This window comes from Melospiza melodia, chromosome 5, assembly GCF_035770615.1.
Source record: "Melospiza melodia melodia isolate bMelMel2 chromosome 5, bMelMel2.pri, whole genome shotgun sequence".
NCBI lineage: Eukaryota > Metazoa > Chordata > Aves > Passeriformes > Passerellidae > Melospiza > Melospiza melodia.
Genome location: NC_086198.1, coordinates 15,949,404 through 15,966,969, shown reverse-complemented (window position 1 = coordinate 15,966,969; position 17,566 = coordinate 15,949,404). Strand labels below are relative to the sequence as shown.

Below are 17,566 nucleotides of genomic sequence, written 5' to 3'. Positions count from 1 at the left end.
GTTTGGTCCAAATGCCCCTGAAGTAATTTGGAGCTGCTCTGTTTCAGTGTGGATCAGCCCTAAAATATGAGTTTCCCAGCCCCTTTCCTCATTATGGGGATGCTGTGTAGCATCCCAAACCTATAGCACAGGTGATTAATCCTGACTCCCAAGCTGATAGTTTGAGAAAAGTTCCACTGAGCCAGGGCTCCTGTAGTTACAACACACATTTGCAGCTGTCTGAATGTTGCTCTTGTTGATGTAAATTAGAGGAGATGGATAGCCTTTTCCTTTTCCAGCTTCTGTGCTCTCTGCTCACAAGCCCTCAAGTATTTTAAAAATTAATTTTTAAAATTAATACTAACTAAACTGTTTTGAGCAGTGAAAGCTTTTGAAAATGGTCTCACCTCACTCTGGGTTATTATTCATGTTTGTTCTCTGGAAAACTAGCAAGGCACAGACAGCCAAAGTTGGATCATTTTCTCATTTCTGAAAATTTGAGAAATGTGAATGGGGTTTAGATATTACTTTCTTACACCTTTAACTTGCTGGAACCAAAAGTTTGGATGTCTTGAGAATTTGCCTGTTGTGGAAAAAAAAAATTGTATTTGGTGCTTTCACTGTTTCCAGCAGTTTGTCAAGATTAGTTTTGTGAAAAATCAAATTATAGCGCTGGAACTTATGATAGCCTTTAATGGAATATTGAATTTTTATCCCTGTGCAGATTTTTTTTGTTCTTTTTTTTCCCCTGCTGCCACATTCCTTTCATTCATTAGATCCTTTGCATTTTGGGGCAGCTTTTGACTAATGGAGTTTCCTTCCTGGACAGAAGGAAACTGCATGTTGTATCCCCAAACCTGAAAGCAAGTTTAGTGCATTTACTGAGGATAGAAGCAGATGGCTTGATACCTGCTTGGTTATGATTTACAGCCAAAATAAATGGAGACTGAGTATGAAGGGCAAGTTGCCTACAGCATTCAGTTCCAAACCTGGGAAAACATAATGCTGTATAACATGCCCAAAAATTTATTGTCTTTTCTGAAAATTTACCAGAATGTTTTATCTTTTCTTGAGCTGACTCTTTTTATCTGTGTTCAAAACTAGAGTTCTTATTAATCTTCAGTAGTTTATAAATTAGGAAAAAAAGATCTGCTGAGGTTTGGTTTGGTTTTGTGGGTTTTTTTTTCCTAATTAGGAAAGTACCTCGAATTTGGACTCAAATTGTTTATACATCTGAGTCCTGTGTGGAAAAACCTGCTGAAGTACTTGAACATTTTTTGTTTTTTGGTACTATAATTTGTACTGCAAAACTAAAAATTGAAAATAATCTTTAAGAATCTCTTAACCTTGAGATGGGAGTACATTTAACTGGTACATTTTATTTGATAGCCAGACTAACTTCAACATGTAAAATTAGTAAAATCTCATGGAAAACCATAATTTTTATTTATGGCCCTTATGAAAGGGGGTAGGGGGAGAAGGTGATGTTGTTTGTAATTTTTGCTGCTGCAGCTCAAGGAAGACTCATTAATGGGTTTATTGTGCAATTCTATAAACAGAGAGACAAAGTTTGATTTGTGTGTAGCAGGTGTTATTTCCAAATACAAGTGAAGAATTAAATGCCTTGCTCCTTTGGAAGACAAACAACTACTTTTGGTTTCAACTAGCACTCTAAAAATGGGTTTGTCTATTAAAATAGGTCTCCCTTTAAAACAGAAAGGTCAAAACTCTGATTTGCAGCCCTGCAAGTCACTGTCATTGTTCCAGCAGCTGGCATATCATGTAGCAATACCTTGGCACTCCTCTTGTGAAAGTGGATCCTTGGATGCCCTAACAGTGGCATGTGGTATCAGCCAGACCTACCTGCCACAGGAAAAGGGGTTTGACAGAATTTAATATGATGTTCTCTCCACACTGTGCCTTCTGGTCCTACCTCCCCATGAGAGAAGACTGAGCTGATGATCTCTTGCTGATATGATGACTTGGAATAAAATTCAGCAAATGTTGTCTGCTGGGGTGTTGTAGGAAGGGGTAGAAAGCTCTCTGCTGCCACCCACACATGTACTAGAGGCTGGTCTGGAAGGATCCAAATTAATTTCAAAATACTGTTTTTCTCAGCAGTCAGAGTGGCCAACGACCCCTTTCAGACCAGAATAACTAGCTGGTGCTCCAAAGGTTATGTTTCAAACTAGGAACAGGACAAGGATTTTCTGGCTGCTTTCATGTGGAAAATGTATACTTGCCTTTGGTACAAGTGCAAATTCTATACTGTTTATCAGTAGATCGGTAGAGTAGTTTTACAACAATTTTGAATCCTTTCTTTTTTTTTTTTTTTTTTTTTTTTGCAATGGCAGTAATGTGCTTCTGGGTGTTACCTGCATGTTGTAGATAGCAATGCATCTCAGGTTTCTGAAACCACAGAGCAAGTGGCACATAATTTTGCATCACAATTTTCTGCTGTAACCATTCTGCCTTATCACTCTGACAAAATTATGTCTTTTGCTGGGATGGGAGCGCTACACTAGCCTTTCTGTCTGAAGATTTCTACAAGATAAGTAATCATTCTAAAAAGCACATTCAATTTGTCTTTATGGTGTGATTTCTCAGTGTGATTGATGGTGTGATTTACTTGGTGTGAGGAGTGTCAGTGTAACTTTAGGGTTAAATCAATTAACATTATGATATTAATGAGATGTTTGTTCTTCCTGCAGATTTCTTCTTTCATAATCTTTAGCAGGAGATTAATGTTGGTTTTGGGCTTGAGAAATTCAGCTATTGAGGCAACAACTGATAAGAATGGCGAAAACTTTGGATTTTAGTTGTTTTGAGGAAAACAGTGCCAGGAGATTTTCTAACCTTCTTGACCAATTTGCATTATTTTCCTCTACAAAATACTTATTTCTTGAGGCATCTTTCCACTTCATATTAATTACCTGAAGTGATCAGAACCTCATATATTCCTTAATTTTTTGCTACTTTTCCTACTTTTTCTCATGCACAAAATTGAGTCTAAGGTTTTGTTTTAAATACAGTGTTGATAACCTTCTAAACATTACAATATGGGTGCTATCTATCCCATTGGGAGGATAGCCTGGAATAATCTTTCCTAGACAGATGAATTACTCCTCTTCATCTCAGCATGGGTTATATATCACAACAATATAGATGATGTAAATATAGGTGTTTGCAAACTCATTCAAAGGTTATAGAAGCAAAGATATCACCAAGTATTTCTATACAAAATGGCAAAAATAGGTGATGATTACTCTGCAAAGAAATGTAATTCAAATCCTTTCCACCCAAATTCCAGGTCTCATGTCCAGTAGAGAGGGGCAGCTTTTGACATGATACATGGCTGATGCTTCCATCACCATTCAAAGTCCACAAAAGCAATAATTTGGGGGTTTTCTTTACCCAGGAATTCCAGACACTCTGAAACTCCTGCCAAGTTGTCAAACCTCATCTACCCCTAACTCCTACAGATGCTCATAAAGTCAGAAATGTGTAGTGTGTTGAAGGAAATGTTTGGGACCAGTGTGCAATTCCACTGTTGATACTCATTCTTGCAAAGGACTGTTAAAACCTCTTTGTTAAAACTACTGAATTCTTTGAGTTATGGAGCTTTCTGGACGTCCTGTAGAGTCCAGATGGAGTCTGGACATCCTCTGTTTTGACTCAGATCACATAACCCTTGGAAGTTGTAGCTACACCAAGGGCAGGCTGCCCAGAAAGGCTCTTCCAGCAGAGCAATTTTAGGTTCTCTTTAGGAAGTTTTTTTTCTTATAAGAGTAGTTTATAAATATATTTGCTGTTATTCAGAAGATAGCAAATGTATTTTAAAAAGTGTTGGGCTTGCAACAACTCACTAGTTTCCAACATGCCAGCAACAACAAAAAAAATTACTTACTCAAGATCTATGCCAAATAACCCAGTCCTTGAGATGTGCAAGGGAAGGACACAGAGCATGTACTAGAGGCAAAAAAATCCTTCCAGTGCACAGTGGTTTTTTGGTTTTCTGCACATTTTATCCTGTCTAGTTCAAATGGCTCCAGAGGATTCCACTACTTTTGCAAGCCATCCCCAGTGCTAATGGAGTCATGTGGCTGGCATGTCTTAATGCTCTTTAATTTAGGTGAACTAGTGCACAATTTATCTTACTGACTTAGAGATGCTTTCTTGTAGTGCACAGTCTGCTTCTTCCTCCCTATTTGCTTTCGCCTTGCATTTCCAAGAGCTGGCAGGAACTGCTGTTTCCAGATGCAAAATGGAAAGTGGGGATTCATCGTTCATGGGAGGAAAGGTTGAAGAAGAGCAGAAAGGTTTGTGTAGGAAGGGAACAGCTTATTTACAATTGTAATGTAATAGTCGTAATTGTCCTGGGAATACAATTGCTCTAATTGCCAATGAAAGTACAAGGGGTGTCTATGGCTGTTCACCAGCGTGATGGGATCAGCTCCCAGCTCACCGTGGCTTCCCAGTGCACCGACTGGGAGCTGGGATTTTGACAGGCCTGGGATTCCTGAATGTGGGCCTCTCTGTTCCCCCTGGAAGCTGTTTTTCTGAGTGGGAGCCTGCGTGGCTAATGCAGCAGCTCCCACTGCTCTTTGGTAGGATGAGTCCTCAGTGCTGACACTCTGTTTCAAGTGCTCTTTGTAGTAACTTTGTTTTTAAATGGGAATACTTCGTTACATAAAGCATGTGAGAAGATTTTCAGTTTTGCATCTGACCTTAGCAGTTGTATAAGATTGGTGGAAATTCAGAACAACGTGAGTTATAATCAGCTTGGCAAGATAGAGACAGGCAAGAGAAGGTCTTCATCAGCTGTATGTGCCAATTAGAGAAATGAGATTTTCAAAGTGTTCCCTTCATCCTTGCATATGAAGTAACTCCAGTGAGACTGTGCTGCACGCAGGGCTTGCAAAAGCCCATTTGGGGCCTTCCCTTTGGGATATTCTGTACCATTTAACCTTTGTTCCAGGCAGCGTGGAAAAGATGAAGAGCGTCTCAATGGACCAGTGAGCATGGAATTACATTAATTATAGAAGGAATTTACAGTGTTTCCACAGAGTTTTCTGACAGGAACTGCTTTTTGATGTTCCAGAGGCTTTCAGAGCTTTGTCAGGAATAGAATGGAATGGGCGGGTGTGGCTAAAATGGGTGTCTGGGCTGATCCCGGATGTTCTAAAAATAAATACATCATAGCAGACACTGCAGTGACCCTTTCCTGAATTATACAATTAGTCATGCTGCTGGAGATGCACTTGGGTCACAAACATAGCACAGAGCTATATGACTTTCCTAACTTCTGCAGCACATGGAAAAGGAGAGCTGCTGATTGACCGGGGCTCAGCTTCCGCTCTGGCTGTTCTGTATCTGCCCTACCCAAACGTGCTCTTTCATGGGAAACAAAAATAGGCTTGCCAATAGCACGTTAAGGAAAGAGCATTGAAAGAATTACAATTTTCTCTCTGCCTTCTGGGTGGGGGTGAATTGCATCAACACTTATCCCTTCCTGTTGCAAGGAAAGGGGCTCTCCTTTATTTATTTTTCTCCTTCTGCTCAGCAATGCACAATATGTGTAAAGCTTTCTATATAAAATTGCACCCTCTAAGGACATTTTTCAAATTTATTTAGCTTGACTAACACAAGGGGAGGGGATGGCAGTTCATTTTCTGTACTATAATATAGTCCTTAGAAACTCCTAGTTTTTATCTTACATGTGGACAAACAAATACATCATAATCAAAGGGTGACAATCTGGTGATTTAAATAGCTTTAAGGGGTTTAATTAAAACCTATTAAATACTTTTAACATGTTTAAATAAAAAGAAGAGCAGAGCTTGGAGCCTTCATTCAAGGAGGGCTGGAGTGCTGATGAGCATGCTGAGCACATTTATCATTCTATGGAGTGCAAACAATGTACTCACCCCTCTGTAGTACACAGCAATAGAGATATCCACCAACCTTCACATGAGCAGAAGGCACACTGAGAAAACTTGTGATTAAAAGCCTTTCATAGGGAGTTTGCTTTTCTTCTAAGGCAATAAAAAGGCCCCTTTAAACTGGTTATTTAAGTGCCCAGATTTCCATGTCCACACATGCAGAGAGGCAAATCATGCTGTGCTTGGGTTGTTTCAAATACTCAGTAACACAGGGCATTCATCCAATATTTCACATTAATGTTTTGAGAAGGGGAGCCTCACCAACCTACAGCCACGCTGGCTGAGGCTGGTCCTTGGCATCTGCCTCGTCAATATTTCTCTGTGCAGCAGGTCCCTAAGCAGGAGCTGTTTGCTGGGGTCTGTCAGCAGGCTTTGTGGGAGCCTTTTGCCTGGGGGTTGGTGATTCCCAGGAACTCTCTGCCAGTGCTTAGTGTTGGGATGCTAGCCCCATGCCTGGCTGAGCAGGAGGAGCTCTGGGGCAGTGCTGGCACAAAAGCTGGATTTCCTGCCTTCTCTCTGTTCCCTGCTGGAAAAATTGTGGCAGCTACCTCCCTTTCCTTCCTCCCCTCAGTTCTTACTGCTGGCTGCCTCCAGCCCACCCAGTTTATGTTTCCTCTGCAGAAACCAAATCCCACATTGCCCCATTTGCTGCTGCCCATTCCCATGCAATGCAGGAGGAGCCCTGGCCCTGTCTCCTTTTCCGGCTATGGGGCTTCACATTTATGCTCTCCTTTCCTTAATATCCATCTCTTTTGGCTGTTTTCAGGTGCTTTTGCCCTTTGTGGGGAGAGTGTTATGTGTCTCTGGCCCAGGAATTTCTCCCTGCCCTTGTGTCCTCCCCATGCTCACGCCTGTATGTTTTCCCCACTCTTGTGCAGCAGACTGTCTCTGTCGTGTGACACCAGCCTGCAAACCAGGACCAGCAGCTACAGAGAAGAAGTAGAAAGTTGACCTTGAGTGTAAAATCTCCCCATGTAGGATTTGTATAGTTTGTTTTTAGTTTGTTGCTGAAGAGAGACGTGACTGGAAGGAAGGTGACAGCTTGGCAAACCGGAGGTGGTTTCCCACCTCCCTAGGCAGCGGGAATCTCAGGCTTCCAGCTGGTTGGCATCAGGCAGCAAAGGATGTGGCCTTTCTCCCTGCCTTATGGTTTTAGCATTGCCTGCAGTATCTAAATACACCTCACAGGGATTCACCTCAAACATGGCCAGTGTAACTCTGCTCAGGATCTGCATTGTCCTTCCAGCTGCCAATGTGAGAATTTCACAGCAGAGAAAATCCTGAGGTGGAAAATGCCTTATGTTGCAGGAGGCTGTGTTAAGAAAGTAGTGTTTGCACTACTTTTGCAGTAGTGCAAAACCATTGTGAGACCAGGCTGGAAAAACACTGTGCAATTCTGGCTTTTGGTGATAGCGAAGTGGCAGTGACCAGCATGGGGCTCTTACTGGGGACACAGCTTTCCTTTCACCAGGGGCTGTCACAGCCTGAGTGGTTGTGTGCAGATCCTGTTACAGGCACAGCTGAATGTGTGTGTGAGGCATGCCACACTTTGGGTATTGCTTAGTGTACTAAAGACATGTGGAAACACAAACTTTGTGGGGTTTTTTGAGTTTGCTTCAAATTCATGAAGTTTGCAAATGGCTTTGTTTAATTTAATATCCTTCCACACACTTATCTGCTGTGTCAGCTGTTATCAGCTTCAGCCATTCACAGGATTACATCAGAACCTTGGTTTCCATTTAAAATCTAGTTTATGTGACTATAGAAGGAAAATCTAAAGTACAAGTCCTTAAGGATGAAACACTAGAAACTATTAAATACTAAAATCGGTACTACTTCTATAAGATTAATTTTTCAGAAAAAATATCTGGAGGGGGGATTATTCCCTTTTTCCTAAAAATTTATTTCTGGAGTATTCAATGTTTTTTTTTATTTGTGATCTTTGAATAGCAAGAAAGGAGTTGATGTTTCCAAACAGCACTGTTAAAATTGCACTTAAACCTCTTCTATTAGTGTATCTGTATTTTTGTTCTTTGGATAATGTATGAACCTTTATACAAAATGCACTACAAAAGAAAAAATAAATTTATCTCAAGAGTTAGGGTAAATGGTCATGCACTGGAAAGAAAGACAAATGAGTAGTGAAAACAGAAACAGGAGAAGTGCAAGGACTGTACTGGGCCTGGGGAAAGGTGAGATAAGAGAATGTAGAGATGAAGCAGCATTAAATGAAAGAGAAAAGGTAACAGACAACAGAGCTCCAAAGTAAGAGTAAACAAGTTGTTTACTTGCTGTCAGGCAGCAGCTATTTCTTGGGACCTCTGAGTTCCCAGATCAGTCCCAGAGTGTCTACAAGGACAGCTATCACTTTCTTGAAAAAGGATGGTTTTTTTTTCTTTTTACTGGAACTGTGGTTACAGGAGGCTCTTCCATGGTCACGAGGGCTGGAAGAATTATCATGGACTAGAAAGAGATCACTGTTTATTCCTGATGGTGTGGAAAAACAGAAATGTAAAAAGCAACTTTGACTTCTCCATAACTTGTGTGTAGTTGCAAAGGCCCAAGGTCACACAACAAACCCCATAATAGAACATCCTGAAAGAGAGTAGGTTTAGATCAGATATTAGGAAGAAATTTTTTACTAGAATTAGAGTAGAATTAGTTAGGGTGGTGAGGTACTGGAACAGGTTGCCTGGGGAAGCTGTGGATGCTTTTTCCCTGGAAGTGTTCAAGACAAGACTGGATGAGCTCTGAGCAAACTGGTCTAGTGGAAAATGTCCCTGCCAACAGCAGGGAGACTGGACTTAGATCATCTTTAAGATCCCTTCCAACCCAAACCATTCTGTGATTCTATGATAATACATAATACACAAACATAATATAAACACCTGTAGGTTCTGCTTTATAACCTTAAAGCAAGGAATTATCATTTGCAGCTTTCCCCAGGACACCTCTTTGGTAATTGCTCCCAGGTGGAGCCTGTAGAGCATTGGTCAGGTTTTGAGTGGGAATGTATCACATCCTCATCAGCAAAGTGGTGAAAGCACCAGCTGCTGGCTGTTATGCCAACAGTTTGACACAGGCACTGAAATACCTGCAGGGTTTATAGTCCAAATCCCTTGTCCATTACCTCTCATTCAAACTGCAGTGGACATAAGTTTATTCCTTTGCCTTGGTTGCAGCTCCTCCTGCACCTACTGACTGCTGTTGTTTTGCCTTCTGCTAACCCTTCCCTCTCTAGGCTGAGCAAATGTAATTTTTGCAGTCCTTCCTGAGATGTCTTTTTTATCTAGACTCCTGATGTTTTTTATGGTTCTCTGCTAACCCCCCACCTCCAGAAATCCACATCCTTTTTCACATGCTTCTGAAGCTGGAACAAGTACTTCATCTGAATGAAAGGATTTAGCCAGGTGGTTTTGGCTATCTAGTGCACTGTCAAGTGAAAGAAATATCAAACAGGCCATTCCACTTGTTATCTGTAACAAGAGCGACTTTTCCATAAAAATAATTTCTTTTCAAAGTTAGGTACTGATGCCAAACCAGACAGCACTTAAATTCAGTAACTCATGTAATGAATATAATCAATATATATTTTGAACTATCTATTAATCTTTAAAAATGTTTTTGCTTTGGCATTTGGTTTTGTATTATCTCGTTCATGTGATGTTTCAAACTTTGTGGTTCATAACCTGTGGTATCCTGTAGGGTGTAAACAGAAGTACTGATATAATAACATGCAATTGTTCCCTTTTATTAATGTTTTGATTATAGCACTAACAGGCACCCAATTAATAAGAGGTCAGAACCTGTCTATCTTTCCAGTGTAAAGGTAACAATAATAAGAAAAAGAGAGAGAGAAAAGGTTATGAGTACTCCACACTCAGATTTTAGAGACTGAAGCCTACATCAAAAGCTGCAGTCTGAGGACAACTGTGGCCATCAGTCAGTCCTGTCTAAATTCAAGGGCTCCTTCTGAATTTAAAAGGAGAAAGTAAGTTCAGTGTTCCGGTTCATCCATTTCAAAATCTGAAGACCAATGCTTTCATTTTAGAACAAATATGTCATTTAAATCCAACCTAGGAAAGACAATAAATGGAAATTCTGTGAACCTGAAAAAAAACCCAAACAAGACACAACAGTTACTCTCTTTTCAGTTTGGTCTTGTGGCCATGTGTCACATGTTCTTGGATCTTAATTCCTTCATATTTTTCCCTGTGACCCTGTCTTACTGTCTCTAGACCTTTCTGCCCTTCTCTTCTTCCTCTCTTGTTATGTTTCTCCCAGTCTGGATTTCTTTTTGCCTTATTATCTGCTTTAAAACATAGTGGGTTTTGGTTTTTTTTCTTTTTGGATCTTACCACCCCCAGCATCCCCCCTTCACTCAGCACAGTGTTGTGTCTGAGAGCCTTTTAGCTCCACGTGTGTTCTCTGGACACAAGGGTGCTGTGTCGTGGGTTGCCCATCCTCCTTTAGCTGGGTTTATTGCCAGCAGACGGCAGTGGTTTCTGTGTGGAAACAGTGGCTGAGTAGATTTGGCTACTCCTATGTCAGAGTACATCCATGTGCTCTCATATCAGAGGGATCACTGCATTCAAATCTGCTAAAAAAACAGGCAATTGTAACTTTACTTAGTTGTCCATCATCTGAGCCTGCAGCCAACCTGACATGAGCAGAAGAATGAAGATTTCTGTCCCTCTCTTTGTCTATCAGCCATCTCTAATGGTGAAAATTATTTTCTCTATAATTTTTTTGATCTCTTGCTTTTATCCCCCATAGGATTCTCAGTAGTTACAATTTAACATTGCAAATAAGAGCATAATAAACCACCAGTTCTATCATATCTTTTAATCAAACAGTTCCCCCCACAATCCTGTCAAGGTTTAAACATTTTTGCATGATGTGTTCAACTTAATTTTAAAGTATAGTTAATTATTCAACATTTTAAGAAAACAATTCATAAAACTCTATTGTACTCTGTTAATTGAATTTATCTTAGTTTATCTCTAACCTGTGATAAAATCAACAAATACTGAATCATAATAGAACTGTGACTTATATTCACTTTTTTTTTTTAGTTTTGAGGAAACCTTGGCCTATCAACACGGTTATTAAATGGAACACCTTTAAAGGATGAATAATCTAAGTATTGCAATGAGCCTCCTACAAAGTCATGCTGAATTAGAGGGAGAGTTTTGGGAAGAGTGAGTTTGGGAACGAGCGGATTGGACAGCTAGTACATTTAGCTGGCATTACAGACACGGTAGCTACTGAGATCTGTTAAAACAAAACCAGCTGAAATGTAGGCACTGTTGAAAAAACATTCTGTTCTAGTGCTGTGGCCTTGTGGTGTGGGGGATTACAGGAGCTTTGTCAGCAGCACATAATGAGATTGAAGAGATGGAAAAATGCTTGCTGTTTAGGGAAACAAGATTGCCTTTAGGTCTCTCTGGATAAAATTTGTTTTCCAAGTTTTTCAAGTGTGGGCTATGAAGCATCACTCTGACTGGGTAACCACGTGGCAAGAAAACCTGTGTTTTAAATGCAGTATGCACGAGTTTGTGCAAGGTGTGACTGTGTCCACGTGTTCTGGGGAGTAGAGCTGGGGCAGCAGCAGGCCCACAGGGGACTCATTTAATTTTATATAGGATATGCCCATATCAAACTGGGCCAGCATGTGCTCTGAAAAGGCATTATGGACGCAGCAGCACACCTAGAAAAGGTGCCCAAGAAAGTGGGGCTCACTGGGAAGGGGCTGAGACCCGTTAGAAACCTGCAGGTGCCAAGAGCACTGATAACACACTGCTTGGAGAGGAGTTGTAAGGGCTCCTCTGGTTAGACCTTAATACACTTCTGCAGAGCCCCTGCAGTTGTATTATGTTGTGTGGGGGTTTTTTCCAGGTTAGGTCTGTGGCTCTTGCAGGCTTCGGGTGCTGCTCGTGAAATTTTAATCAGAGCTCAGTACACTGAAAAAAGGGAACAAAACTGACTGTTCTGCCCTGTAGCCAAAAAAAGAGAGAATGCCAGCAGATATTACCATGAATGGAGTCACACAAGAACACTGACATGCTGTCCTGACTCAGTTTAGCATGTCTGTATTACAGCATGCTAATGCAGCCTGACAGGATGCTTCAAACCTGACAGAACATAGGCATTAGCCTGTGCCATTTTCCTCTCCCATTCAGTTACAGACTTGATCTATTCCTCCACAAATGTAACCATACTTGTCTCACAGCAGTCTAAAATGGTTGAGAAATGCCTGTTTCTGAGTCAGTGCAGCTTTTTCACCCCTTTCAACAAACCCCTAACTTCTTTTAGTAAAAAAAATATGAACACCACAGCAATAAGACTGAAAATCTTGCTTGAAGCCAAAACACTTTTTGAGTTATGATGTTACAACCTTGCAGCACAATAAGAAGAGACAGAAATTATTTTTCTTGTTGAAGTTTCTTTTTTGGATTATTTATTTGTTTATATTGAAGTGCCACCTACTAACAATGTTTTAAGACTGGCATCGTTTATGGCAGTAAAACCCCAACAGCTGTATCACTGTGTTGAGGGCAATGGGGAAAGTCAGTCTTTCAATGTGGTGCTTCTTGAGCCATGTTCTGGGAATCCCCTCACATTTAGGCATCAGGGTGATGCTGAAAAGCCCTCCTGAAGTGCTCGTACTAGCCAGGGAGCCGGTACAATTTTGTTACTGCAAGGCAGGAGAAGGGCTGCTTACTCCTGTGGCCAGTTATTTTAGTTAATCCTCCACCCTGAAGACTCAGAGCAGCTGTGGTTGTATTCAAGGAGAGGATGAGATAGCAAAAACCACTTTAATTGTCTCCATTTTCCCCCTCCCAACTGGTCTGGGAAAAGAGCATGCAGTCCAAGGTGGGAGGCAGCAGCAGATGCTTCCCATTACAGCAGTCAGGGCAAAATGAAGAGATTTAGGCTATAGCTTGAAAATGTTGGTAGCAGAGTTATATTATTTGGTTGCTTCTGCTGATAAGCTTCTGAACTTGATTTTCCAGGAAGGTCCACGCTGCTCTCTGTTATTATGACTGTATAGTGCTGAATAGATCTGGAAGGTACAGAAGTGATATGATTCTTTCTGTGTTTCTTTCAGAAGATGGCATTCAAACCCCTACTGTCAAGACAGCCACTTCTTCAGTAGCATCAAAAGCTGGTAAGACTTCCAATTTGCTGTTATCTGGTGTTCTGAAGATCCTGTTGTCTTTCTAGCTTTCAGCTTTTCCAGCTTCTGGGAGAAACCAGGTGAATTATTTCATGAAGGGTAATCATAGATCAATGTATTTCCCCAAATCTCTTATGAAACACTGTTGCAAGGAAAGGATTGAAGTATCTTAGTATGGAGACACTTAATTTGAGCAGGCTGCACTTTTTGTTTGCGGTGAAAAAGGTTCTCCGAGTTCCTGTGCTCTCAAGGAGTGGCTCAAGTGAGATCAGAGATTCATAAATTACCAAAGACTCCCAGTTCAAGAGGACTTAACAGAGAAAATACATGCTTCACATGTTAAAAGTCTGTGATTCTGTCACATTCAGTTCTCTTTATTTTGCAGCTTTGTTATGAAAATGTATGAAAAATCAATACTTACCATATTTCAATCATGTGAACTTCTTTATTAGTCTGAATATTGAAGACTGTTGCATTTAATAATTTATACATATGAGAGAAGAAAACATGGAGAGATTGTTCTATTTTTTGATAACTGGGGTTACTAATGAGTCTGCTGTGGAGCTGAAAGCACTGAGATGATGAAGTATACACTTGAAGTGCTAGTAATGGAGGTGGATAAGTTGCAGCCAGGTGAAATATGTGTATATTATGTTTGTTACAGCAAAGGTTTTGACCTGTTCAAATTGTGTTGCAGCTCTTTCATGCAGTTCTCAAAAATCCTAATGTTTATGTCAGTTTAAAAGACACTTCATAAATGTACCTCACAGTGAGTTAACTCTTTGAATGCTTCACTGAAATTTTTCTTGCAGTTTTTTTTCATGGAAGGGAAAGCAGTGTTGGTATTTATGCCACTATGAGAAAAGCATTAGAAAGCAAGTATGAGATTAAAACAATTTGTGAGTGTGGAACAAGGAGGCCCATTCCTTGAGGCATTGCTATTCTAGGTGAACAGCCATAAAACTGAGAGCAGAGAAAGGATGTATAAGTTATATTTCAGAAGTTCCAGTGTGAACATTGCATTTAGAAGTACTAATGAGTACTTAGAGTCTTATGAGAGAAAATTACATGGGGTGCAATGATTTATTCCTATTCTTTCACATATATCATCCATTAAAAATGCTAGAAGAGGTAGTATGTAGGTAGAGGTAGTAGTCAGGTGTCTAGTTGAGCCTATTTAGCTGGCAGTAGCACTTCCTGTTTGCATTAGATGACAGAATTTAAAGCTGAACTCATAAATTGATTGGTTATAGGGTTTTTTAGTCCAGATTCCCTGGCTGTAATTTGGTAAGTCCATTCCTTTGAGCCAGTGCTGGAGGTTCATGGCACCTGCAGTAGGCCATCCATGCACAGCAAGACAAGGTGATTTAAACCTTGCTATCAGTGATGTTTGGGCAACTCTGCTCCCATCTCTTCATAGCAGCAGTGGCTGGGAAGGGATCCCTGCTGCCTGCAGGAGCCCTTTCCCCTCCCCTTAGCCTCCAAGTCTCACTCCTCTTGAGGACAGAACTAGGAGTCACCTTACAAAGGACACTGAGTTCACCCCAAGAAATATAATTTACTAGAGAATACTACTCATGTCATCCACAATGTCCTAAGCTCTACTGTACTCCAAAGAGGAGGGCCTGCTGGGGGCTCTTTTTTCCCCAGAAATCTGGGTGCAGAGCAAGAAGGTCTGGGAAAGCTGGCTAATGAAGAAGACTCAAACATGTCTCAAAGCGGGCAAACACAGGGAAAAATTGCCAAAAGAAAAGGGGAGTTTGTTCCCCTTCAGCTCTCTACCCGTGATCTATAAATTGTGCTCCTGTGTGCCACTCACACTTCTTTATGGAGATTTTACATCCCTCCTCCTGCTCAGCAGGTATGCAGCAAAGTGCTGCTCAGAGGGGTAGTCCAGCAGCACACTGAACCCATCCACCCACTCCAGGCTCTGTTCCCCTCACTTCTTCCCTTGGAAGTGAAGCCAAGCACCTCTGTGTAACCCCCAAAGATCACGTGCCTCTCCTTTGGGGCTGGCTGGAAGGTACAATTGCTCCCTTTCAGTAGGCACTTGCAGGTTGTTCACAGGCCAAACCTCCCCTCTGAAACCAACTGCATGTATTTTGAATCCTCTTTCAAAATGTGTGGGTTATAAAGCTCTGTGAGGGCCATCCTTTAAACAGAAATTCACTGTCTTGGTAAGAGAACACAGATAAAACAATGTGATGTTTATTTAGGCGTGATTAAATAAATCCATAATGATGTGAATGCCTTTCTTGCAGAAGGGGAATCTGTGACTACAAGAACTTCACAAGCAACAACATCAGCAGCACCAGTGCTGACAACAACTGCAGTCAACACTACAAATGAAATCACCACAAGCAGTAAGTGAAAATCTCTGAGTTAATTGATGCTGCTCTAGTGGTCACTGAGGAAATTAATTAGGTAGTACTTCTTGGCTTGGGAATTTGTTTTACAGGGAGTGTACTCTTTGGTGAAACCTTACAGGTGTGTGCAGGAGCTCCCTTCTGGTCAGGCTTAAAAGCAGCTCCAAGCTGCACCTTCCAGCTGCATTGTCACAGGCTTGTCTGCAGTGGGATGACCCAGCTATGGGCCAGGGAGTGGCTTTCCCTGCTGTCAATGGGGCCCTGCCCCTGTTGACCTTGAATTTCAATTAAATATCCTTTTGATAATTTAAAGTTAGTCTGCAAGCAGGGCAGTAGGTGTATTTTATGAGTGTTTACCAATTCAAGGAAATAAATGGAATGTCTTTCCTGTGTTAAGGCCCCACGTCTTCTTCACCTAATGCTACATCACAAACAGCACAAGGCACAACAGAAAATCCATCAACTGTGACTTCAACAGCAAGTACAAGTCTCAGCACAACAAACAGTAAGTGATGATTTCACTGAGCCATTTCTGAGTCATTCTATGCTACATTTCTGTAAAACTCTGCAAAACAATAAAAGGAGGTCAAAAAGAGTTGTTTGATGGTTTAGGGAATCAGAGCTATTCATCCTAGCATATTATATATCTTAAATGAAACTTGTCCTGGAATCCTCCACAAAGAATAATATATCTGTAGTTTGTAATGGAGGTGATCTGAAGCCATTACACAGGGTGTTCATCTCCCTGTAACAGAGAGATGTATTTGGAAGGGTTTTAATTTTTTACTTTCTTCTCTGTTTTTTTTTTTCAATAAGTATGAAATAAAAAATAATTTTATGTGATCAGAAAGCTGGCAGAACAATACTCCTTTGTTTCTTATTTTTGTATGTGTTAGAACACTATGCTTATTATGTTTCATATTATTGGTAGCCATAGTACTGAAAGAGAGGTGGTACTAATTACTCTGCATCAATCTAGAGAGATACTTTTATTTCCCATAAGTCTTTGGAATAGCATGTGTGTTGGCCTGGAATATCAGATTGGATTTTAGGAAAAAAAAAAAAAACAGACAAACACAAACAAAAACCCCTAACAAATGAAAAAACCCACAAAACCCCCAAACAAAACCCCAAACAAAAAAATTAAGCCCACATATCCAGCAAGTAGTTGGGTTAATTTTAAATAGTGTTAAATTTTATAATAACATCCCAAAGGAATCCAGTAAGCTTAAGATAAAATTCAATCTCCCTTGTCTATGATATGCACTGTAAGTGTTTGCTCCAGTCTTCTGATGAACCAGAGCTTTGGAATGCTCCATTTTTTTTTATTTTTAATTGGCTAAAAAAAATGAAATACACCAGATAATTACCTCAGCAGTCAGTGGTACACCAATGTACTCAGAATTGATGTTTACAGCATACTGAACTGTTACAAATTATTAGAATATGACTTCTCTTCCCTTGGTTTATTTGTCTGGAAAGGTACTCCTGTGAAGCAGTCTGCATTTTTTTTTTTGTGCAAATTTTCCTTTAAAGCCACCCCTCATGGGCCCAAGCCTGCCAAGCTTCCTGGAGAGCTATTCCCCGTTCACTCCATGGTTTCATTTTCTACTGATGCAGCTTTCCCGCTGTGTGTTGTGTAAGGAGTGGCCTGATTGTCAGCCCAAAATCTTTGGGGTTTTGGCTTGGCATTTAAATGCCACTGTCAATGAGTCACAGTATACACACAGCCTGGCCAATGCACAAGCTGCTCAAAGTGATACCAAAGCCCCCAAAAATCTCTTAAAACTTGAAATTGTGGCACTGCAGGCCTGTCAGAAGCCACAGCATGGCACATTGCATTATGGATGTAATTCCTGCTCCTTTCAATTTGGCAGAGGTTCCTGGCTCGTGGCTACCAGAGCAGCACAGCCACCTGGAACTAAACCTTGGTGACAGGTAGAGCTCCCGGCAGGGGAAGGAAAGCTAATGAGGAAAGGCATGCCTGCCAGTGCAGCTTAGCTCCAGCCACTGCTCTGTGCTGAAAAACTGCTGCTGCAGGTGTGATGGGCCTGGGCAGGGAGCTTTCTAGCTTCCTTTCCATTCCTCTTGAATTCTCT

At 40.9% G+C, this 17,566-nt stretch overlaps 1 protein-coding gene across 2 annotated transcripts in view; it reads left to right on the top strand.

Moving 5' to 3' along the window:
* EMCN (endomucin) overlaps positions 1 to 17,566 on the top strand; it is a 53,736-nt gene that overhangs the window by 3,200 nt on the left and 32,970 nt on the right. Inside the window, exons 2-4 of one of the 2 annotated variants that reach the window (XM_063156410.1) lie at positions 13,036 to 13,092; positions 15,363 to 15,464; positions 15,865 to 15,972. In XM_063156410.1, coding sequence (XP_063012480.1) covers positions 13,036 to 13,092; positions 15,363 to 15,464; positions 15,865 to 15,972 — 267 coding nt within the window. Of the gene's footprint in view, positions 1 to 13,032; positions 13,093 to 15,362; positions 15,465 to 15,864; positions 15,973 to 17,566 lie in introns of both variants that reach the window. The other variant, XM_063156409.1, reaches the window with a different exon arrangement.